The sequence below is a fragment of the Alexandromys fortis genome, unplaced genomic scaffold (genome assembly GCF_014885135.2).
Source record: "Alexandromys fortis isolate MF-2015 unplaced genomic scaffold, M_Fortis_MF-2015_v1.1 scaffold_86, whole genome shotgun sequence".
Taxonomy (NCBI): Eukaryota; Metazoa; Chordata; class Mammalia; order Rodentia; family Cricetidae; genus Alexandromys; species Alexandromys fortis.
In genome coordinates, this window is record NW_026067965.1 from 2,582,760 (window position 1) to 2,608,516 (window position 25,757).

Genomic DNA, 25,757 nt, shown 5'->3' on the forward strand with positions numbered 1-25,757 from the left:
CTGTCCTTAGCTATAAGTCTCAACAAATCAAAGCAACAAATTAAAATAAAGATATCCATCTATATTCTTCTTTAAAATTCCAAAACAGCTTTTCACATTTATATATTTAGCCTATTTAAAATTTACATTTATGTATAATAAAAAAGTGGGGCTGATCCACTATCTTTTTAAAAATATTACTGTGTGTGTGTGCGCGCACGCACGCACACACACGCACACACACACACACACACACACGGTACAGGTGGAGGTCAGAGGACAACTTCGTGTTGCTTGCTCTCTCCTTCCACTTTTACAAGGAATGTGGGAATTGAGCTCAGGTCAATAGGCTTTTGATGAGTAATTGACATACTAATCTGTTTTTTTCTTACCAACAACAACAAAACCCTAGTGTTTCTTCAATAAAGAAAGAGATCGATGAAACTTGAACCTGAATGAGACTTCATGTCCATCTTTCCTTGTGGTCTTGATTTCCTAAATCATTTTTCTCTTCTGATCTCTTGCAACTAGGACATCCCTTTCTCCCAGTAACCTCCTTTCTGCCTGCTATGCCCTGTGCTTTTTTTTATATGGAGCACATAAAAAACTACAGTCTCTCCTGCCCCCTACCACATGCAATTGAGAACTGGGAACAGCCAATCAGACACTTTAAAGCTAACTGCAGAGACAGTGCCAGGCATAGCTGGCCTCAAAGGATGTTTGTTGACTGGGACAGTGGATAATTCTCTCCTTGTCTGCTCCTGTCTCACACATCTGCCAGTGACCAGCTGTGCTGACTTGACCAAGTCATTTAATGTCTCTGCCCTTGTCATCTTCCACACTCTGTGTGGTATATAATGTATGCCTTCTAGTCAGGACTGTGCTTCCTGTAGAACCTGTAGGCCTAGCCAAGGATGCACCCTACTCCCCAACCTCATCCTGGGAGCAACAACTCTCCTGAGGCCTTAACTAAATTTGAACCCTCTACTTCTTCCCTTACATCATCGGTGGGCTCTTATACGTCACATGGAAGTGCACACATAAAGATGCTGGGAGTAGCCTGGGCATGATGATGCATGCTGATCATCACAGCACTCAGGAGGAGGCTGGGGCAGGAGGAGCAGACTTGGTTCAAGGCCAGTGTGTGCTGCATGCATACTGAAAGCTTGTTCGAGAAACAGGGTGGGAGGGGGCAAAATGGCTCACCAGGTAAAGTAAAGACATTTGCCACCAATCTTGATGAGCTGAGCTCAAGCCCCATGACCCACACAGTGGAAGGAGAGAACTGACTCCTCCAAGTTGTCTTCTGACTTCCATGTGTGTCCATATATACAAATAAAAAACAAATGTAAAAAGGGGACCAGGCTGGAGATGCTACAAGTTTAAATAAAACTTCACCATCATCAGGAAAAAGTATCATCAGGGCTATGAAAATGGAAAACTACTGCTTGAGTTCTTGGTTTTCTAATGTTGGCAAGGGGTCCTTGAGCGAGTAACCGAGTTACCTGCTTTTGTGGTGTGCTGGGGATTGAAGCTGCAGTCTGGTGGGTGCTTCACAAGCACCCCTATTGGTTATACTCCCAAATCTACTCTACAGTCCGGAGTGTAGGGGGTGGGGTGGGGTGGGGGCTCAGGCTCATTAAGTTGTCCAGGAAGGCTTTAAATTTGCGATCCTCCTGTCTTAGTCTCCCAAAAAGCTGAAGCCAAGCACAGGTTACTTCTCTGCATACATCTCGTCACCTACAAAATGAGTTAGCACAAGTGAAGCTCTCAGACGTGTGCTAAGCACATGGTTGAGTGCCCAGAACAGACTCTGTTCTTACCACTTCGACAAAGTTTAAGGAGAATTACTGATAGCAGAAAGTCACCTTCAAAGTTATTTTCTTATATGCTGGGAGTTTGGAAGTTTATTAGATTTTTTTTCCCCCTATATACTCATTCCCATAGGCCCTTAGGTGCCATTTCAAGTCTCAGATTCTTGTCTTGCTTGACTTGGGGCCAGGGAGGACTGGAGGTAAAGGATCACAAGTTGGCAGTCCCTAAGGTACATGGTGACCTTGGATTTAAAAATTCCTGAGATATTTTTGACATATTTGGTATCTATCAGATATCCACATTCCTTCTTCTGACTTATTTATTTTTGAGGCAGACTTTCTTCAGACTGTAGTTCTTAGCTGCCCTCCAATGCAAGGCAGCTCTCCTGTTTCATCATTGATAGTATTGAGATTGCAGGCCTACGCCACCACGGCTGGCTGACCAGCCCTTCAGAGCACCTCATACACCCTCATGTACAGTCCCCCTATGCCATAGACATCTGAGTGTGCGCTGTCTCAGGAGAGGGAGAGAAGGCAGACAAGAGACAGAAGGTTTGGCGTAGCAGGTCTATGCTGCTTGCTGACCATGATGGGACTTGGGGGTGAGCTGTTCTTAGGGGTATGGGTTCCCCTACAGTCGTCACCCTTTCTGCTTAGGACATCCGCCACCCTTGGGAGAGTCGCAAGATGGAGACTAGCCAGCCCTGACTGTCATTGAGCTCTCTCCAGATTTCAACTCCAGCATCTGTCCCCTTCCTCAACCTTCTTCTCAGAACACCAAACTAGACTAGGGCCACCGGCTTCCTTTCCCAGCACGCTGGGCAGAAGCCTACAGTAGCTGCCTCACGAACCTGCCAGAAGCTGGCAGCGGCTTCTTCCCCTCCTGTCGGGAAGAACCTAACAGTATACCATTCGAGACAATTAGAAATATTCGGTAAACTCTGGTCCCTTTCTTACCCACCCCAGTGCCTAATTTCCAACCTCTAAGCTTCCAGCAACCTCTGAAAAGAGACGTGGCAACTTCCAGGCTCCGTTTACTGTTCTTCCCGAGTTTCCAGCTGGCTGCAGAATAAAGCTGTGCTCGGACTTCCCTCCTGTGATATCAACACGCATTAGCCGGGTCCTAGTCAGCTTGGGCCGCTCGGTCCTCCCTCTCCGCCTTCCCTGGTCTCCAGCCCGGAATGCCATCTCCGCCTCTGCGCTCGCTTGGGCTTCCGGTCCGCTCCAGCCCCAGCTGGCCCGTGACGCCTTTCTAAACAACAGCCCGGCTCACCCTCAGCTCCTGGCCCGAATTTTTCCCAGTCAAGCGTCCCGGCCAATCCGGCGGGAGCGTCAGAAGCGGTTTCCCCCGGGGGATTGCAATCCGAAGAGGAGCACGGCTGTCTTTGGAACTTTCCGGAATCCCCTGACGCCTGCGCTCCTCGGTCCAGCTCGCTGGCGTTGCAGCGGCAGCCGGTCTGAAGTGAGGGCGTGTCTGCTGCAGGTGGGGGGTGGAAGTGCGTGTGCGTGTGCGTGTGGGGGAACCGGGTTCGTGCACCGGGCCTCCCACCCGAGAGGTCACTAGAAAAGGAGGGGCGTGGCTCTCCGGTGTTCAGGAGGCTGCGCGTCACCTCCGCACCTGCGGAGGCTTGGGAACCGGGAAGGGGAAACTGAGGCCCGGCGGGAGCGGCGCGCTCAGGGCCCCGGATCTCCGGACTCCCCGCAGGTAGAGGTGGCCCCCGGCGGCTCGAGCCTCCGAACTCACCCCCGCCTGGGTCGTCTCTCTCCGTCTCTGTCCTCACCCCCCCCTCCATACCTGTCCCCCCCCTCAGGCCCAGGGTGGGCGGCGGAGCGCGGGTCCGGACGGCTGGAGGGAGCGCAGGGGGGCGGGGGCGGGGGCGGGGGCGAGGCCGGGCGGGGCCGGCACAGGTGCTCCTCGTCAGGCCAGCGCGGCGGCGGAGCTTTATAAAGCCGCCCGCCGGGGCGCGGAGTCGCGCGCCGCTCGCTGCAAAAATAGTGCCCACGTGTGTGCGCGTCCCGCGCCGCCCAGACCCGCCCGCCCGCCAGTCAGTCCCTGAGGGCCACGCCGGACCCCATGGCGTTCTCTCTGGTAAGAGCCGCCCGGGCGGGGCGGGGCCGGGCGGGGCCGCTGTCCCCTGCCGCCTCGGCTAACGGTCCGCGCGCTGTCTTGCCGCCCCAGGCCCCCCCACCCTCCACCGCCGCCCCGGGCGAGCGTCCCACGGGCGGGGCGCCGGTCACATGCCCACGGTCGTGGGCCTCGTGGAGCGGTGTGGGGCGACGGCGGGGGGGGGGCAGGGAGCTTTCCTCGTGACTCAGGCCTTTGGGCTTAAAGGCGCCGCGGCCCTCCGGGGGCGGCCGCCGGGGCCTCCGGAGCTGCGTTTGCAGACTCCCGGGGAGCGGGGGGGGGTGGGGGCTCGAACGCCTGTCCGGACGGGAGCGGGCCGCGCGGAGGGGAGCCCCGGCGTCCGCCACACTGCCTCCCGCCGCTGCCGTCGCACGTGAGGGCCGGCGGCGCGCGTCTCTCGAGAGTCGCCTCGGCGTCCCACGGGAGGCAGGGGCGGGCAGCGTTGGCCGCCAACGTGGGGGGGGGGGGCCCGCGCCACGACGGCACCGCCGCCATGGCTCCTCTGAAGCCGAGGACTCGGGCCCCTCGTGCGGGCCGCACGCTTTCCCAGCCCGGGGAAGTCACGTGGCTTCACACGTTCTCCTGCTTCTGGAGCCCGAGCCCCGAGGATGGTGCGGGCCAGGTGAGGTCGCGCGCGCGAGCGCGAGCCGACTTCGAGGGCTCGCCCCGGGAACCCGCAGGGTGTGTGTGTGGGGGGGGTCCGGGCCCGGAGTTGGTGTTGGGGTGGGGAAGAAGCCGAGCAGCCCGCGACGGGCGCAGGTGAGGAGTCTGTGCCTCGTCCTGCTTCCCGGCGGCCCGCTCTCCTCACTTGCCCTCATGTGGCGTCGCGGGGGTCTCCCGGCTTTTCCCGGGCAGCAAGACCAGGTGCCCGCACTCGGGGGTGTCGAGGTGGAAATGGGTTCGCGTGGCCCCCAGCGCTGGCCTCGCGTTGTGTGTGGGGGGAATGGAGGGGACAGGCCGCTTCGCCGGGGTCTAGACGGCCACGGGGTGGGCACACCTGGCCGAGGACCCCGGAGGCGAGGGGACCCAGCCTGGAAAGTGACTTTGGTGGGCGCTCTCCGTGGGTGGCTCTGCGGTTCCACTCGCTCCCCAGCAAGGCCACGGCTCTGCAAGCGGCCCTCAGCAGGAGGGAGCCTGCAGCACCTGGGCTCCAGGGGACCGAGCAGCCTCGTGGGTCCGCGCCCTGGCCGCTTGTGGCCTTGGCGCCTGGCAGGCTGTACCCTGCTGGACTCGGCCCTCAGACAGCGCTGAGCGCGTTGCAAAAAGTCGGCATAGCCCCGGGCTGCCTGTCTCAGCCTCCCCACCCCCCACCGCGGCCTCCAGGCTCGACGCTGCTCAACGCCTTTCTCTGACAACTGCTTCCTTTGGTCTCCCTGGCTACCGCGCTGCCGCCCCACTCTCTTCTGGCACCTGGGGAAACTGCTGGTCTGCGTCATTTGCTGGGGCCACGGCAAGTGGGTCGGGTTTAGGGCTCTGGAGAGGCATGCGTGGACCGGCTTCCTCCAGGGGCTTGGCCCTCGCGTGCCAGCGCAGACTCTGCTGAGGAAGAGTTTTCACTATCACGCTCCGGGTCTGTGTGCGTGTAGGGATATACTATGTTTGTTAGAAGAAAGAAGGCAAAACAAAACCTCAGAAATACAAGCTGGTGATCGTTTACCCCGTATGCAGAAAGGGGTGGACCGCTGACTTGTGCTGCGCATTGGGACTCTTAAGGACTGTAGTGTTCAGAATCCCCACTTACCCTTCCTCTTAATAACTTGCCTGGGATTCACAGGGCATTTTCTGTGTCTTTTACCATGGCCCGCCCACCCCGCAGTTCAGTTATCTAAATTTGAATCATTTGGCGCTGCTGCATGCTGTGTACAGAAAGTTGACAACTGTAGAGGTAAGTCTGCCTCGTATAAAAACACTTGCCACCCCCCTCCAGAGATGTTCTGCAGACAGCTTCCTGGCAGAGGCTCCCCAGCGTGGAAGGGAGGCTGTGTCAGCCTGTGTAGCAGACAAGAGTAAGAGAGCTGACGCAGGCAGTTAACAATCATGGGGACATTTGGAGGTAGGAATGGCCCCGGAGTCCCTTCAGTACCGGCAACTGCACTGTTGTCCCGTATAAGCGGTCAAGACGCAGAGGAGGAGGATGAAGTTGTACGATTGTGTGAGACCAAACGTGTTAATGAGGAGCTCTTGGTAGTGGCTGCCCTCAGTATTTGCATTAGGCAGTCGACTCGTTTTTAAAAATCCTTAAATGGGTTATAAACCCCAATTATTTACCAAGGTAAAATGAGTTGAAGAGGAGGAGGGAAGAGTAGTTAGTACCCACTGACCTGTAGTGTATGTGCATGTGCCTCTCTAAAGGAGATAGCCAGCACTGAGAAATAGAACTGCACACTCGTGGTTGGTGGGCCTTTGACCCCCCCCCATGATTCCCTGGCTTTTATGTGCAGCAATAAAAAATAACAGTTTGAACCAAATACAACATCTTTAATGTTGGATTCACCTGAGGACTGGTTTGGAGTAAGTTCTATATAGCGTTCCTTGTTTTGCAGTTGAGGCTCAAATATCTGCTCACAAAGTTACTTAAGTGATGAATTGAGATCCTGGATATTTTTGTTTTATCCCATCCAGTTACATTTGTGCCCTGGCATGTCAAGAATCAAAATGTTATTGGTGATGGATGATGTAGTCTGTGTGCTTGTCCTGTTTTTCCATCGTGAACCCTAACTGTAGTGGTAGGAGTCTTTTGTTGCTGTAGACGTCAGTGTAGGTCTTCTGAGCATTAGTGCCTGGAAGGAATGTGCTGTGTCTACCATTCCATGATGTGTGTCAGAGCAGTTAGTCCTCAGCCAGAGGTCTAGAGAAAGGCTCCTCTCACTGGGGAAGTGAACCTCCCAGCCTTCTATAAAAAAGACTTTCATTTTCAACAGATAAAATTTCAATAATTTTGCATCAGACAAGGCAGATTTGAAATTATATAATTGGTTTTTAATTTTTATTGTATTTTTAGTGTGTGTGTAGTTGTGTGCACGTGTGGGAAAATCAGAAAACGGCTTTTAGGAGTCAGTTCTGTACTTTCAGTACAGGGTCCTAGGGCTCAGATGCAAGTGTTTTTACCTGCTGCGACATCTTGCCAGCCCTGAAATTTTATATAATTGATAAAAGTAGAGTGATTATTAGTTTCACCTTTCCTGTCTTACTAAAACTTCTCTAGTGGGGCCTCTTGGATTTCCAAGAAGTTAGTAAGACAAAATTTTGTGCCTTTCTCTCTCCCCTCTCTCCATCCCTTATCATTCCCCCTCCCTTGACTCACTGCTCTTTTTCTCTTTTTTTTAATATTTATTTATTTATTTATTTATTTATTTATTTATTTATTTATTTATTTATTTATTTATTTATTATGTATGCAATATTCTTTCTGTGTGTATGCTTGAAGGCCAGAAGAGGGCACCGGATCTCATTACAGATGGTTGTGAGCCACCATGTGGTTGCTGGGAATTGAACTCAGGACCTCTGGGAGAGCAGGCAAGGCTCTTAACCGCTGAGCCATCTCTCCAACCCCCTCTTTTTCTCTTTTCTGTTCCCTCTCTGCAGGGTCTCCTTTTGTGGCTTTGGCTGACTTTGAAGTCCCAGTCCACCTAAGGCAGCCTCCTCCTGAGTAATAAAGCTGAGTTTTTGTGGGCTGGGTTTTATTCTGTTGTTGGTGGGTTCGGTGTTTGATTTTTATTTGTGTGTGTGTGTGTGTGTGTGTACACACGTGCTTACACAGCTAATTGTAAAATTGTAAATGATAGTCTCCCAGGGCATAAAAGAACCCTGACCTAGGAATGAGGGGCGGGGTCTTTAATTCTGGGCAAGGCTCTGCCTCCCTAGTGCTGGGATTAAAAGCGTGCACCACCACCACAGGGCTAAGGCTTAGAATCTTTTTTTTTTAATTGTTTTTTATTACGCTATACATTTTTCTCTGCTCCCCTCCCTCCCCTCTCTCCTATCTTCTCCCATGACCCCCATGCTCCCAATTTACTCAGGAGATCTTGTCTTTTTCTCTTTCCTATTTAGATCCAGGTATGTCTCTCTTAGAGTCCTCTTTGTTGTCTAGGTTCTCTGGGGTTATGGCTTGTAGGCTGGTTTTATTTTGCTCTAAAAGCCCCTATGAGGGAGTGCATACTATATTTGTCTTTCTAGGTCTAGCCTACTTCACTCAATATGGTTTTTTCTAGATCCATCCATTTAAGGCTTAGACTCTTAATATTAGCATTCTATCTAGTCATGCTAGTAGGGGTTGGAAGGGTCTAGAAGGAAACATTTATTTCTGTATCTTGACCTTAAGGCTTTAAAGCAGGAGTGAGTATATTCAAAGCCTTTGGCAATTGGCGTTTTTACGTGAGAACACACTCTCTAATACAAACAAGGCAGCTTCCTTACCTATGCCTGGAAGGTTTTAGTAAAGATAGGAACCTCAAGATATTGCCTGGCTTTAGCCTCTCTAGCATCTATCAGCCAAGAAATCAAGTCTTAGTTCAGTATTGGCAGATTGGGAACTAGAGAGCAGGAGGTGAGTCTGGGGCACCTACACGAAGTTCTTTCTTTGCTAGTGTCTGTTTCAGTGCTTAAGTGTTGTGTGTGTAAGCTTCATTCACTGGTACGAGGTCCCTTAGGTAACTGACCTAAAATTATACCCATTTAAAGAGCAAATTAGTGAATTTGTAATTCTTGTTGGGTGGGAATTGCATAACCAACGCGGGTATTAACGTTTATTTTCCTGTCTTCAGTAGCTAGTGGTGAAGGCAATAAAAGACTCAGGATCAAGTAACAAATTATTTTTTCTCCTTTGGAAGAACTGTGCTAATCTTGTCTCTAAATCTGCTTTTCCTAATCTAAACTGAACTGACTTTGTAGAATTTGCCCTAAAGCTCCTGGGATAAATGAGAAGTGGAGTTTGACATAGACTTTGGGGTGATGCAGTTATATAAATGGGCTTTTATCTATTCTTGATTTAAAACCAAGAAGTACTGATTGTACCCTTTCAATGTTCATTAAGTACTTGGTTGCTACTAACTCCACCGCCTTTGCTCCCCACATTGCAGCATTGGAAATGTCCTTTACTTCCCCCAGCTGTTGTTTGCAATCTGTTTCAGCTAAAAGCTGCTTATGGAAGAGTCTCATCTTCTGAAGCACAGATCTCAAAGTGCTGCAAGTTTTTATGTTGAAGATAGGACTACCAAGTATTGGACATTTCTTGATCGCAGTACACAGACTGAAAAGATTGACCTAAATAAGTGTGTTATTTCATATTTTTTATATTTACTGTGTGTTGTGTGTGTGTGTGTGTTAGTTGGAGGACAACTTGGAGGAATCAGTTCCCTCTTTATACCATGTAGGTTCCAGGTTTTGAACATAGGTCTCAGACTTGGTGACAAGCGTCTTTATCCATTGAGTCCTTTCACATTTTTATAGGACGGTATTTGACTTTTCATGAGAAGTTGGTATTCACATCTCAATTTTAGAAATGACAGTATAGATGTAATTTCCAATTTTTGATGTTTCAGGGATTTTAACAGACTCTTGTTGGGGATTATGTTACTGCCTTAATGATCAATTTTTTTTTTAGTACAGAACAATAAATACCTTTATTACATGAGCTAGGAATGTTTTATTTGCCTTTCCGGGCTTTGATCTTCCCCAGGTATAACTCCAGCTCCTTGCCTTCCAGCACATAGCCATTTGCTCTGCCACATTGGCCTGTTTTTGAGGCAATACAGGTGAGAAGCTTGTCCTCCTGGAGCTGCTCCCCCAGAAGACTGTTGATTTTGGTGTTTTTTCCTTTCATCATATTTCTTTTGATTTTTCTTTGATTGTATTTTTTTGTGATTGTATTTTGTTTAATATTTTTTCCTCCTCAGGAGTAAGCTTGGCCCCCTTCTTGCGGCCCAAGGAAAGTGCATAGTGGGACTTGGACCACTGCCAGTACGGTGTGCGGTCAATAAGCACAGTGCAGTTCTTCACCAGGGTCTTGGTGTGGGCCAGCTCATTATTGAATGCACTGTAGACATCCTTTGTTTTGTGAGTACAACACTCATAACCCCAGGAATAGTTCCCCACATCCAATTTTAGGGCACAGCACTTATTGCCTCCTGCCACTCGGACTGTATATGACAAGGGCCAATCTTAATGTTGGCAGCAGGCCGTCCCAGCTCATACTTGCACTTCTTGTGGTAGAGCTTTCTCTTACCCTGGTCCTGCAGCGCTTGTGCCAGTTGTCCCAAGAGATGCCCATCGCTCAGTCCTCTATCATGTTTTTAAGTGAGGGTGAGAGTGTTCCTGTTCCTGACTGGATAGTTTAGGTGAGCACTCGGGTACGGGATACCTCTGAGTTAACTTTACTTCTTTGAATATTTCCTAATGGGTTGAGTGGCTCTTTTTGAAAAGATGTGCTTATTTTTTTATGTTTTTGCCTGAGTGTACATATGTTCACCATGTGTGTACCCACGGATGGTTGTGAGTCCCTGAGGTGGGTATCAGGAGCTGAATGCAGGTCCTCTGCAAGAACAGCAAATGCTCCTGAGTTGTGTCTAGCTCTGAGTAGCTCTGTTAGAATATAGTAAGTCAACATTCCGTTTTTATTTTTAAAGCATTACCTTGAGGTAACTGGAGACTCCCCAGAAGGTTAGGTCTAAAGATTGATTTGAGTGCTAAAAATGGGTGCACTGTTATTTTGGGAGTAACTTTAATAATAGTGTTACTGGTCTCGCTATTCTTTCCCAGCATGATGTGCTGGTGTGGTACCATCTGAATGGATACACAGCTGCCTACAGTCTGCTGTGATAAGGTTGTGAAAATAACCGTCCTCTACCTTGGTGAGCAGATATGTGTATGTGTGCATGGAGAGGTTGTGTCTCTTGACACAGCACTTTGTTTTAGTTTATACTCTTGAGTTTGGGCTCTGATACCATCTATCTTCTGAGTTGGCCCTTTCAACCTGAGTCTTTATTATGATTATGTTTATTATTAATTAATGCTGTAGTCATGAAAGTGTCTCAAAGCTCAAAACATGTTGGAAAACCTGTAGCCTGTCTTTCAGGTATAATTTGGAGTTGACACCAAGTCCAGCTTATAATTTCTTATTCTTTTAATGAACAAAGGGGAAAAAACTTAGAATGAAAATCATTGTTTTTCATTTAATTTAGCAATTGGTCATATAGCTAGAACCAAAGCTCTATTTAGGCCTAATGTTTATTCTTGAATTGTTACACCTTGACCTTCTGCTATGTTGGTTTTATTTTTACTTAAAAATTCTGTTTAATTCCTAAGGTTGAAGCTTAATTTTTTTTTCCTGATCCATTTGGTTTCAGGATTTACATGCTTTTTTTTCCTTTCCATTTTGGTGATGTATTCCCTGTGGTTCAGCTTGTTAGCTCGTTACTGTCCCTCTGTTTAGGGGCCAATTTCCATAGGTGTACCCATTTGTCTGTGTGACCCAGTTTTAGGCCGTTTTTACTGCTGTTTATTCTCAAGATTTAGGCCTTGGTCTGATACATGTTAAATGTTAACAGGCTGTGTGTGTTGGTCTGTATGTGTATTAGAGGTCTACCTCTGGTGTCTTCAGCCACTTTCCATACTATTTTACGGCAGGTTTCACTGAACCTGGACTCACCACTTCAGCTAGGCTAGTTGACTTAAGAGCTGCAGGGATCCAACTATCTGGACCTCTTCTGTGATTACAGAAATAGGCTTTCATGCCCAGTTTTTTATGTGGGTGTTGAGGATTTGAACCCAGGTCCTCATGCTTGTATAGCAAGCAGATTACCAACTGAGTCTTCTCTCCAACTCCAGGTTTCCGAGTCTAAAACAGAATTAGCTTATTCCCTTCACTCTTCTAGTAGAGCTAATTCTATTCTTTTACCCAATTAGTCTACATTTTTTCAACTAAATTTGAGACTAGCAACATAGAGTTCTCAATGTTCCTAAATGCTGCAACCCTTTAATAAGTTTCTCATGGTGTGGTGACCCGAACCATAACGTTATTTTTGTTGCTATCCTATAACTCTAATTTTGCTACTGTTATGAATCATAATGTAAATATCAGATATTTCTGATGGTCCTAGGTGACCCCTGTGAAACAGCCAAGAACTGTTTGGCTATTTTTGTTTCTTATCACGTGAGGCTTGTCACAGAAGGATGCTAGGGAAGTAAAGTTTATGAAAAGATGGAAACTTGCCTTTGGAACTTTTAGTTTCTAGAACTGTAAAGCCTTGATGTAATTGTATCCTTTGTGCTTCCTGTGAACCTTATATGCGTCCTTTCTGTCTCCATTACCTCTCATGAGTGTTTCAGTCTGCTTTTCCGCCATCCTTCTCAGCTGTTGTCTGCGCCCTACCTCTCAGTTTCGATGCTCTGTCCTACTAGTGTTACTCTAGACATAGCTCCCTGGTCCTTAGTAGGATGTACTGGATGAGAGTGTTTCCACGAATCCTTTCTCTCTTCACCTTCTCGAGACAAAGAGTTTAGTCATATCCCTTCCTCTCCTCACTGTCAAAACGCTTAGAAACTCAGTCATTTCAGAATTAGGAGTTTTTTAAAATTTGGATTAGAAACAATTGCAGCCGGGTAGTAGTGGCATAGGCCTTTAATCCCAGTACTTAGGAGGTAGAGGCAGGTGAGTTCAAGGCTAGCCTGGTCTACAGAATTAAGTTCCAGGACAGCCAGGACTGTTTCACAGAGAAACCCTGTCTCGAAATAAAGAACAGAAAACCAAAACCAAACAAAAAACAATTTCACATAGACAAAATATAACCCATGAACAATGTAATACAACACTTGGGAATCAAAAAGTTACCAATAAAAAGCTCCTTTCTCATCGTATGGCAAAGACTACTCTGAGAATAAATAAAGTTTCTGCTTGCAGGGAGTCAGTAATCTAATGGGAACATGAATATATAAACAAGTAATCTGCTATACTGTAGGTAAAAGTAAATATATACAATATACAAACTATAAAGTGGGTAAGTAGGTATGTAAAAAAGGCTTTGCCAAAACAGGCTTAGAGAGGAATGATATTATGTTTAAAAGAAATGATGTGGCCATCTGAACAGCATGGAATAGAAGCTGACTTTTAGGGAACTAGTACAATATCACTAAACTTTTAATTCAAAGGTGTACTATAAAGGAATATACAGGAAAAACAAGAGCATCTGACTATAAAAAGGTATGCATGGAAATAGTTAACAGCAAGGCATGGCAGCAGCTCAGCAGGTAGAGCACTTGATATTGACCAAGATGACTTAAGTTTGATCCCTGAGACCCACATGGTAGAGGGAGAGAATCAGTTCCCAAGAGTTTATCCTCTGGCCCTTATACAAGTGTGTGCACACACAGACATACATGGGGAGGGATGATAAATTATCTTTTTCCACCATTTTTCAAGAGTTTCTCTGTGTAGCTTTGGAACCTATCCTGGAACTCACTTTGTAGACCAGGCTGGCTTTGAGCTCACAGAGATCAGCCTGCCTCTGCCTCCCGAGTGCTGAGATTAAAGGCATAAACCACCACCTGGCAAGTGTGATATATTTAAAAGAATAGTCACAGAATTTTAGTGAATATTAAAATCTGAAGGACAAGAAGAAAATGATTAACAACCAACATCCATTGGTGGGATTACCATGCTTGCTCAGGTGAGACTATTCCCTAGTGTCGACACCTAAGGTTTATTACAGTCAGAAGATACAGGGAAGAATACCTACTGTTTGAAATCTTTGCCACATGTCCATAAGTAGTATTACAAATAAGTTGTGATTAACCACATCTGTTAAAATGAAGAAATGTCATACTGGCTGGTATATACCTGTAATTATAGCTACTTGGGAGGTCGAGGCAGGTCAGCCTGGACACTTTAGACTCCCTCTCAAGAATTTGATAAAAGGATACTTATGTAGCTCAGTAGAAACTCAAGTCACAAGGCTTCAGGTTTAGTCCCAGTACTGGACTAATAATAAGCCAGATCACCTGCATGTGGGGGTATCTGCCTTAAATCCCATCACTCCAAAGGCGGAAGTGATCTTTGAGTTCTAGGCCATCCTGGTCTACATAGCAGGCCAGAGGAGGCTATATAACCTGTCTCAAAACAAAACAACAATAATAAAATTTAAAAAGTCAAACCCCAGAGAGTAACGTTAACCTGTTACATGACTCCATTTGTAAGAAGTCCAAAGTAGACAAAACTGTACTAGGAAATAGCTTAGTTGGTAGGGTGCTTGCCTGTCATGCATAAGGTGTCCTGGATTTGATTCCTAGCACCACATAACACAGACAGTGCTTAATGCCTATTATCCCAGCACTTGGGTGGTATAGGCAGAAAAACCAGAATTTCAGGTTTGTCCTCTACTACATAGCCAGTTTGAGGCCAGCTTGGGATATTTGAGATCCTGACTCAAAAATCACAAGTAAATATGTGACCAAGCCAGATTGGTGACAACAGAAATGAGCTCTAGGCCATTGAAAAACCTTGTCTCAACAAACAGGAAGATTGACCACTGGCTTCCACACTGCAAGCACACTCAGAAGAGTAAGTCCTTGGGGGATGGGCTGAAACATAAAAATGGAGTATAGAGAATGGGAAAGAGAACAGAACAATTTATAATATACAAGTCTTTATTTTTTAAAAAAAATCTACCAAGTAGAAGTATTTTTTAAAATAATTTTTTATTTTATGTGCATTGGTGTTTTGCCTGCTTGTTATGTTTGAGGGTGTCAGGTCTCCTGAAACTGAAGTTACAATTTTTACCTACCATGTGGGTGCTGGGAATTTAACCCGAGTCCTCTGGAAGAATGGTTGGTGCTCTTAACTGCTGAACCATCTCTCCAGCTCCAGTAGAAGTGTTTTTATTTTCATATGTTGTACTCAGATTTATTCAAATACATGGACATTTATTAAGTTACATGCTTAATTCTCATTCCCTTTGCTGGATGTGTGCTAGCTTTCAATTAAAATACTTTTAAAAAAAGAAATCTAAGTTGTTGGTTCCTAAGATGAAGGGATTTTTCATGCTGTGTTTAAGGAACTTGGTCTTTTTGACAGAAATTCTCAGTGCTAGATATGTGAACCCCTGCGGGTCTCCGAAGTCAAATGTGTTTCATAATTTTAAAATACCATGGACTTTTACCTTTTCTTTCTTTTGAGACAGAATCTTATAGCCCAAGTTGCTCTGAACTTACTGTGTAGTCCAGGTTGGCTTCAAACTCTCTCAAGTGCTGGGCTTATAGGAATGTGCCACCACTCTTGGTCCCATCAGTTGCTTTTAAACTGCATTGGTGTTTGCACTGATGATGTGTAAGTGGCAGGGGTAAATATCGCCACTGGCACCTAAGTAGGAATCATGTCAGTGCCAGTAAAATTGTGGCATGTATCATTGAATTTTTCATACAACACCAACAAGCCAGTTTTACATAAAAATGTCCTTGAGGAAGCAATAAAAAAAATCAAGCTTGCTAAATCTTGAGTATGTATTGTGACAGGTGGGAAGCTAGTGGCGAACACTGCTGCTTCAGACCCCGGTAGAGTGGTTACCACCGTATTTCTGTGATTTTTATTTCAAGAAAAATACATCTTCTACTTGAAAGAACATTGACAAACTATGGTTGTTCAACTTACGGTATTTCTTAGATTTTTTTAAAGTGAAGAAAATGTGCCAGTCTCTTCATTAGAAAACTAGACAGTGTGTGTTTGTTGCCAATGGTAAAATTTTGAGCTCAGAAAAAAAATTAGAATTTTGAAAAACATTTATTTGATACAGTATATAATATACTTAAAAGACTCCTGATGAGAGTTGTGATACTGTCAAAAGAAATGTGTTAACCCTTAGACTGTAAGCAGAACTCAGTGAACCCATATTTATCACATAATTGGCATAAGGTATTATAAAGTCAGATGTGGGTTAGAAAACAAGTCCATCCAAAATATGAATTGGACTTACAGATTTTAACAGCATCAGAGGGACACATCCATTTGCTTTCAGTTGTCAGGCTGCCATTAATCTTTAAGGAGGTAATGCTTATAAGGCTTGATGTATCAAAAAGAATAATCAAAATTATCTGAACGTGTCTTATTTCCAGGAACTAATCTGAAACTGAATTTTCTTGATATGGTTCAAAACAATACATGTCAGCAGGTTAAAAAAAATGTAGCCAACTTCTATTAAATTAGTGTAAAAGCTGGAGGCAGATCTGGAGCTATGGCTCAGTAGTTAAGGGCACTTGCTGCTCTTGCAGAAGACTAGGGTTTAGTTCTCAGAACCTACAGGGTTGCTAACTACTGTCTGTAACTCCAATTCCAGGAATACTTTACAATGTTAATTTTAAAAAGTTGTTTCCCCCAAATTGACACAGTTTCACTGCAGCAATGGCATCAAAAGGTTTTGATGAGAAAATGCTAACAGGTCTGTCTGCGTCTAAGCTCTTGAGATCCATCCTTAGAAATGTTAGCGGTGTAAAGAGTTCTGAGACTGAAATATTTAATAACTGTAGTCCTATATGAGAGGTTTTCCAATTTGTGTTTTTCATAGGAACATACAGGCAGAAAGAAAATATCCTGAAAGATTCAAGAATTGCCCATTGAATTTGTTTGAGTACAGTAAACCTAAGCAAAAGTCAGAGTAACAGAAAATAATCTACATAGATACTTCCCAAGAACATTATACCAAAATAATCTACATAGATCCTTCCCAAGAACATTATACCAAAATGTACTTTGGCAATTTGCCTTAGACTTACACTAAATATACAGCTGAACATTTTTGTCGAGTTTTATTTTTAGTTTTTGGAGACAAAGTTTCTCTGTGTAGCCTTTGCTGCCTTAGAAATTGTTCTGTAGACCAGGCTGGCCTCTAACTCAGAGATCCACCTGCCTCTGCCTCCTGAATGCTGGGATTAAATGTGTGCATCTCTACTGCCCAGCTTGATTGAATATTTTTTAAAAGGCTTGAATGTTCCAGACCTTAACTAAGGTGATCCAATAAAATGGAAAATGTTTTATTCTCAGAGAAAAATTTTAGTATAAACACAATTTTTAGAAATTTCTCTAAATTTTAATCATGGACTCCAGCTTTAAAGCTCTCATTTGGTCTCTTTCAAAGAAAGAACTGGTCTGGAGGTGAAGAGAAAGGGCGGGAAGCTGTAAACGGTATATTGTGACAAGAAAGGAATCAGTGTTTTATAAAAAAAGAAAAACACTCAAGCATAAATCATTACTAAGGTGTTTTTTATATCCATGTTTAACTTTAGTCCTATACTGTACATTTCAGCTTTCATTATGTTTTAAAGCATTAAAATATATTTGAACAGGTGAAAAAATAAAAGCATCATGATTCTTGGATATTCCCAATGCTATTAAATACAAAAATGTTAATACATGTAAATACTCTATTTTGTAATTTTGTTATAAGTCCATGTATATTTATTTGTGGGATATTAAGTATAGTCATAGTACATATAAGCAATATAAGTAAAATATAGTGAATATAAGCAAAACATTAGCACAGTATTCAGTGCTGCTGTGGTTTGATTGTTGTCCTTGTATGTTTATGAATACATGTTTGTAATGATTTATGCTAGGTAGACATACTAATTATAGTTTTCATAGTGATAAGACATGCACGCAATTCTTAACTACAATGCACTTTTGTAAAATATTTAAAATTGAAGATTTTAAGCAGATATGAATTTTATTGAATTTTAAGAGTCTCATTAAGAGCATAGTTTAATCATGCATAAAGTCATGTTGCTTGTGGTACAATGTCACTGGAGCTGTCCTTCAAACAACATAAAAGTTCCTGGAAATCATTTTTTATTTCAGTAGTTAGGGATTTTCGTTCAAATGTAGCATAAATACCATTACAAAACTAGATTATTTGACAAAATTCTAGAATATATTTTATTCTGATAATACCAGAATAGTTGGAAATATTATCATGAGTAAAAATTCAAATTTAAAAATAGAATTATTTTGAGTGTCCAAAATGTTTACTCTTAGAAAACAAATGAACAAGGGGTAATGTTTTCCTGAAAACTAAAGACAAATGATAATTAGACACTAAAAACTCACATCTGAAGAAATAAACTATCCTTAATCAACAAACTTGAATTTGTATTGTTTTGTTTTTATTTTTGACAGGGTTTCTCAATTAGGTAGACCAGGCTGACCTCAAACTGCCTGCTTCTGCTTTCCAAGTGCCAAGATTAAAGGCGTGCACCACTGCTGCTGGCCCAAACTTAAATTTTAGCTTTTTAAAGTCCATAGGGGGCGGGTGGTGGTGACGCACAGTTTTAATCCCAGCACTCAGGAAGCAGAGACAGACAGATCTCTGTGAGTTCTAGGCCAAACTGGTCTACAGGAGAGAGTTCCAGTAGTTCCAGGACAGCCAGGACTGTTAGTTACACAGAGAAGCCCTTGAAAACAACAACAAAAAAGTTCGTAGAGGACTAACAGTAATTCTCTTGAAGGTATCGCTAGTGTAGTTGTGTTGTTGAGTAATAGCAGGCTGAATAAAAACTAAAGATGGTGATTGAGTGTCAGCCAGCAGGGTTTTGACCTGAGGGATGGTTGCCACTTGCTTGGCCTAGAACATATACTCTCTGAAGGCCAGGCCAGGGTTTTCCAATAAAGCAGTTCTAGATTTTTTTTCTACCATGTACACAATGCAGTGATTTTATTTTTGAGCAAATGTAATCTTCATGGGGTGGATTTACGTTTTTACCCAGGTAGAATGGTAAATGTCTATAATCTCAGAATTTGGGATACAGAGGCAAGAGGGTCATGAGTTCTAGGCCATACTGAATTATAAGATCCTGTCTCAAACACACTTTAGACAAGTCATAATTGGTAGTTTGAAACCATAGGTGTAAAATCAAAAGGGAAAACCCACCTCGTTTGTGCTAAAATGTTTCTTGATGGAGGTAGCTTGAATAATACATGGGAAGCATGCATGTAATAGTGATGTCATTACCTACATGGAGTCGGACATTTGCAAAAGTAAATTTACTGAGAATTCTAGCCATTTAATTTGTAATTCTGTAATAAACTCTACCACTCACTTTTTATACCTTAGGGGTAACTCAGGCTCACAGTAATAGAAGGTGGTAGACTTGGTGTTTATATCTCAGAGCCTGTGACTTTGTCTTTTTTAACATAAGGATTGACATTTTAGGGAAGGAATATTTCATTGTGCAAAAAAAAAAATGAATTTTTTTGTAGCCTGACCTTCTGGAGGTACAGTCAAGGCTCAGAGCTGTAGGAAAACATTGTTTTACCCTTAGAATATCAGTTGATACCACTTGAGAATTGAGGCCTGATCTAAAAATAGTTTGTGTTAGAAGATTCTTCATGAGGCATTCTCATGACATGTAGGTAGGCAGCACTAGTTTTATCCTGAGGCCAGTTTTTTGTATATCATCAGTATTAAATTTTAAAAGAATTAGCATTTTTCTCTTTCTAGTATTGTGTGTAAACCTGTTGACCCTTGAGTTTAAAAGTAGTTTATCGTAAATTTTTGATTCATGTAAAAGCTTAATTTTTTTTGTTCATAATAAAAGACTTAAAAGACAAAAGGCTCGCCAATGATCTCATTTCATGGCAAAATATGCCAAAACAGAAGTTACCAGGCAGTAGATTAAGAAAAATTCTTGTTATAGTAAAACATTGTTCTGAATTCAGAACTACATGTTGCTAAAAGTTAAGATAAACCAGTGGTTCTCAACCTTTCTAATGCTGTGACCCTTCAGTATATAGTTCCTTATGTTGTGGTGATCCCAACCATACAGTAATTGCTATTTCATAACTATGTTTTGTTTTGTTACTCTTATGAATTGTAGTGTAATACCTGATTCACAACCACAAAGGGGTCGTGACCCACAGGTTGAGAACCACTGAGTCAGACTCTATAAAGTCAATACTACTTAACTATGGGAGTAGATAGTTTCAGTTTTGAAAATGAGAAATATACATTCTTTTAATTGGTACTTTAAAAGCATCAGTCTATTTTATGTTGGATTAAAGTTTTAGATAGTTGTGTTTGTATGATATTTTTAGTATTTTAACTAAGCTTCAGAAATCAAATGATTAGGAATGGATACCCAGGCAGAGAAGGTCCTGGGGTCATCAAACAAATAGTTGCCTTAGCTTTTTCTTTTTCTTTTTGTTTTTTCAAGATGGATTTCTCTGTGTAGCCTCAACTGTCCTGGAACTTGCTCTGTAGACCAAACTAGCCTCTAACTCAGAGATCCTCCTGCCTCTGCCTCCCAAGTGCTGAGATTAAAGGTGTGCACAACCACCGCCTAGCAGTTGCCTTAGTTTTTAAATACATTTTTTCTCACTTAATGAGCACATGGATCCTTTCTTCAGAGATCCCTGTAGTTGCCTCTGACTCATGGTGTAATTATATTAGTACTGATAGCATTAATTTGCTCAGCACATAATTAGGTGCCAGGCACTGGTAAGTACTACCTGTGTATGAATTCAGACTCCATATGCCACGGTATTATACTTTCATGTGTAGTGTGCGCATAAGGAAAGTAATAGACTATTAGGGGTATAGATTGAACACCTTGATTATTTTTATTCTAATTTCACAGTCACCTTAAAAAAAGACCTGTAATTTGTGTACATAAGGAAGGGGGCATGCCAGATGACATTGGGCCAGTTCAGGAATATGATGCATCTTCCTAATGGTATTAGGAGTGAGGCAAAGTGGCTGGACAGATTCTTTAAATTAGCTTTTTTTTTCTAGCTACTTGGAATAATAAGCATTTTAGACCTTCTTCCTGAGGAATGACTTTCTCTCAGAAGGATTCCCAAGTCTGCGTGTGTCCCCTAGACTATTGTCATATCTGTTTCATTGGTCCTCATCTCTCCTGCAACTGCTGTCAGTCTGTTAAGACTTACAGCTAATGATTTTCTTGCCCTCAGAAGTGGCCAAGATCCTGAGATTTTATTTATAGCCCTTGCATTATAGTAAACAAAAATTAGGGTTTTTTTCATTATTAGAGGGTGCTTAATTTTTTTTTAGTAACTTCTGATGTAGAAGACACACTCCTAACTCCTTAACCTGGTTTATGAAGCTTTTTCAGTTCCTCTCTTTGGTACCTAACACTCTGCTGTACTGGAACACTTTTCATAATGTCTTCCTGTTTTCTGTGTTGTTCTTTAGACCTCTTCCTTTATCCAGTTTCCCAATACATTGTGGATTAGAGGGCAGAATATGTTCCCATCATGCTGTAGCTTGTGGTGTTTGTTTATAACACGACCAGATCTTAGTTCATTGTCCAGACTTTCAAAGTGAATCTTTGTCTCACTTGTTGGCCCTTGAGGTGTTGCCTATAGATAGAAGACAACTAATTAATGTTTATTAGGCAGTGAATGAATAAAGCATATAGCCTTACAATATGCAAATTGTAAATGCATGCCTTTATGAAGTTATAAAGTGAAGTTGAGTATCAACTTACTTAGAAATGTACAATTCTGAAAAGAGTGGTGTGACTTGGTAGGGTTTGGTAAACAGCCTTGCAGAATTGAGTTTTCTGGTGGCCTTTGAAAGCTTCAGAGGATGTTTTCAAAAGCTTAAATCTGAAGTAGGATATGAAACTATCCATTCAATACCATTCAACAGTTTGTAAACTATAAATACATTTGGTCTTTCTCGTGATCACCTGGATTTTTAATAGGCTACACAAAGTAACACCATGCTGTTCTGTTCTGTTTTGATGAGAGAAGCTGTAACTGTGCTGGTTTTCCTTACTTGTTCTGATTTGTTTTTTTTTTCTTCCCAAGTTATTTGGGAATAATTGCAGTCCTTAAACTGATCTTCCTTAGAAAGTTAATTCTGTTCACTGGCTGTAGAGTCACATAGTTGCAGTCCTATCTGGGAAGCTGAAGCAGAGGATAGCTTTGGGTGTCCACCACTCCCCAGCTGCAGGCTGAGGATATATTGAATTCTGGGCCGATATTTCTCAACAGTTAGAGATCAGGGTAAGGGTATAATTTCAAGGAGTTCTGAGTCATCCTATGTGAAAACCTTTCTTGAAAAAAAAAAATTCAGTCTGTCAACCAGTGTGTCATTACTTAAAACATGTGGCCTTGAGTACAGAAAATGAGGGAACTGAAAGGTGAAGAATGATACCAGGTAGGTAGCTGACCTTGGTACTAATAGATAGTGATACTGAACATTTTCTAGAGAACACCAGAGTAGTTCTTATGTAGGGCTCATTCGTGAGTCTAGGTCTAAGAGTATTGTTTTCTCCAGCGATGCCTTATGTGGCTCTTCCTGCTCTTAAGCAGGTTTATGTGTGCTTCTAATGACTGTCTTACCTTTGGGTGCTGCTAGTCTCATTTTTGATGCTTGCCACATATGCACCAGGCACCATGCTTTATACAAGTCATCCAAAAGTTGGTAGGTCATCTTTGCCCGTTTCACACAGCGGGGAGCTGAGACACAGGTGACCTGATATGTTTAGGGTTTTTACAGAGGTGAAAGGTTATTTATGAGAGCATGGAAAACTTAACCAGTGGAGACACACTGATAAAAATGTCTCTCTCCCTTAATATGTCATCTTTTTGTGACTAGCTTCTTTCACATTTTCAAAGTTTACCATGTCTCAGTGCATTTATTTACGTCAAACAATATTCCATTGTGTGGATATACTGAAGATTTCAACCAAGTCTGTCTAGTTCTGAAGTTCATGTTATTGCTTACATGTCATGTTAATTCCTATGTGTGTACTGCTGAATTAAGAGGTTCTTGAGGAAACACCTTTATGCTTTAGCTGGTATAGTGTTCTGAGTTCTCTGTTCATAATAAGTATTTATTCAGTGCTTTGATATGTAGGCAATAAACTGAAGTCCTTGTTACATTTTTTAATTCATGGCATTGTTTAAAATAATAGAGTCAAGTCTGTTTATCATTTCTATATGAGTACAGAAAACCTAAGCATGTTTTCTCATGTCTAGGAAGAAGAAACAGGAAGGATAAAAGATTGCTGGGACAACCAGGAAGTTCCTGCATTGTCTACATGTAGCAATGCCAATATTTTTCGAAGGATAAATGCCATTTTGGATGATTCACTGGACTTCAGTAAAGTCTGCACAACTCCCATAAATCGAGGAATTCATGATCGAGGTAATTGAGATTTGAAAAATGGGATGCACTAGGCTAGTCTGAAACTACTAAGTAGTGTGTTCTAAAGGTCTTCATTGAGAAGCCTATTAAGAATATACTGAGTGTCTGGAGGTACTTGCCCCATTTCATGATTTGCATTATGGATTGGACCCCTTTGTATGTGGAGACTGCCTGTGATTAGAATAAAGATAATCTGTTTTATCTAATGTACAGGAAGAGTTGATTTAGAAAGACTGAAAGCCATATTTATGTGTGGAGTGGGGGTGGTGCAGACACGTAATTCCAGCTTCTTAGGCTGTGGAGACAAGGAGAAATAAAAGTTTGGGGACCACCTGGACTACATAGTAATTTCAAGGTCAGCATGAGGTAACTAGCAAGGTCCCAAGTGTTAGTCTGGGTTTGAGCCCCAGGACCACAAAGGAGTATAATGTGAGGTGTATATTGTTAAAGACTTGGAGTAGCTATTTAAATTGTGGATCTGGAGACATGTCTCAGTTGTTAAGAGTACTTGCTGCTCTTTCAGAGGATCTGGGTTTGGTTCCTGGCACCAACATCAGGATGCTCGCAACACCTGTAACTGCAATTCCAGGGAATTTGACATCCTATCTGGTCCCTCAGGGCACCAGGCACACATGGTGCATATACTTATATCTAAGCACTCACATAATATACATAAAAATAAACTCTTAAAGTTAGAGTTGAAATAAATTTATTATTTAGTTCAATATACATAAAGTACTGCTTTGTCAACATATAACCAGTATAAAAATGGCCTACTAAGCTGTGTTTCTACTCCATCACTGTGTTCTATTCCTCTGAGCATAGGGCCTTTTCTTTCACCAAGCATGGAATTGTTTTTTGGTGTCCTCACCCCCAGCTTCCTGGTAGACTGGTAGCTAACAGTACCCAACAATCCTGTTTCCACCCTTCCCTAGTACTAACACTATAGCCACATATGGCCACCTATAGCTTCTTGTATGGATGATAAGGATCTGAACTCAGGTTCTTAAGCCTGTGCAGCAATCTTTCTTACCCACAAAACCATCTCCCCAGCTCAGCTCTCTTATTAGTACTGACTTGAGAGTGAAGTGAAATTCATCATAGTTGATTAGTTACATAGAGTAACCACATGTAACTGGTACCAACTATGTTGCATGGTGCACGCCAACAGACATGAAATTTTCCCATGTAGGAGACTGCTGATCAGTACGGGAGGGGCAGCTTCTTAAGATAACTCTTGTCAAGAAAGTATGGATGCCTTAACAGCATTTCATAGTCTTTTGAAGGAGTTGCAACATGTCTTAAGAATGTTGATGTTTAAGTCATTTTAGAAGAAAGAATACATTTTTGTAACAGGCCTGTCTTTGGACCTGTATATATGTAAATTTTTTTTGAAATGGTTCTCTATGTTTCCCAGACTGATTTGAAATTGTGGGGTTAGGTGATCCTTCCAAGTAGGAGTATATCAGGAGTAGGTTACCATGCCCGGATTAATTGTGTAACAGAAATGGATTGATGTGACTAAAAGGAAAAAAAAATAATTACAGTGTACTTCAGAAGGCCACCAACTTTCTTAAATTACAGAAGTGTTCTTGAGAATAAGACTAACAACCATGTTTAAAAACACACGAAGAGACAATTCTTTAGTTGACACATAATAATCAAGTTGTTCTGGATGCTGTGACTACAGATGTGAGCAGATAGCACAGCATCTGCGCTCTTGGAGAAAAGCTATGAATAGGATGTGTGTGGGTTCAGAAGGCTGGTAGAGAGGGTGGTACAAACAAGACCTTTCAGATTATTCCAAATGGTTTGAAAATTTAACAGTGGGGCCAGATAGGGACTGACTGGGACAGAGGTTCAGTAATTATATCATCTGCACAGGTTGGGATGGATGAATTCAGGGAAGAACCCCCTCGCCCCGCTCTGAGAAAGTGACATTACTGTATAGCTAGATTGGACTGTAATTCACTGTTAGCCCAAGCTGGTCTGAAACTCATGATGCTCCTGCCGTAACCTTCAGTGTTCTGGGATCATAGGCATGTGACATTATGTCCAGCTAGAGACTGTTCTTAGACAAGGATGAGGGCAAAATAGCAAGCTTCCAGTTAGCATGTATTTGGTGATGAAAACCATTTTAAGGGAAATAATTACTTCAGTTTTTCACCTTTGATCATATTGTGTCAAACGTCGTTTTAGGTGAATTATTGTTAGCATTTGAGTTTATTTAGGAATGAATGTTTATGTTTTTTATCTGGGCGGTGTACTCCTGGAGATAGGGAGTTAGAACTGACTCTACTACTGAACTATACCCTGAACCCTGCAAGAGATTATAGTATTGCAACTACTATGTTAAGGTTACACTGTTTCTCTCCTTCACCTCCAAAAAACAGGGTTTCTCTGTGTAGCCCTAGCTGTAGCCCTTGCTCTGTAGATCAGCCTGGCCTTGAACCCACAGAGATGCATCTGCCTTTACTAAATACTAGGATTGAAGATGTGCACCACCACTTCAAGCAGCTTCAATTTTTTTTCAAACTCTAAACATTTACTGAAATGTTATCTTTTCTGTCCCTTCCACAGTTTGATGGTGCCGCTTCAACACATATGTAGTGAAGAAAATTATCAAATGACTCTTCACCACTGAATGTTGGAACTATAATTTTTACGTCTTGATAAAGTAAAGTTCTC

General features: G+C 42.8%; 1 protein-coding gene and 1 pseudogene across 9 annotated transcripts in view; one reads left to right on the forward strand and one right to left on the reverse strand.

Moving 5' to 3' along the window:
• Positions 1-280: 280 nt before the first annotated feature.
• Positions 281-25,757, forward strand: part of Cpeb1 (cytoplasmic polyadenylation element binding protein 1) — an 81,701-nt gene continuing 56,224 nt past the window's right edge. For 3 of the 9 annotated variants that reach the window (XM_050154124.1, XM_050154126.1, XM_050154125.1), the window contains exons 1-2: positions 4,245-4,540; positions 22,901-23,069. In XM_050154124.1, the coding sequence (XP_050010081.1) occupies positions 4,412-4,540; positions 22,901-23,069 (298 nt within the window). In that variant the 5' untranslated portion in view covers positions 4,245-4,411. Of the gene's footprint in view, positions 3,277-3,318; positions 3,499-3,743; positions 3,883-4,244; positions 4,541-22,900; positions 23,070-25,757 lie in introns of those variants that run through there. The other 6 variants (XM_050154131.1, XM_050154128.1, XM_050154129.1 and 3 more) reach the window with 6 other exon arrangements.
• On the reverse strand, positions 7,819-10,443 carry LOC126508726 (40S ribosomal protein S8-like; annotated as a pseudogene).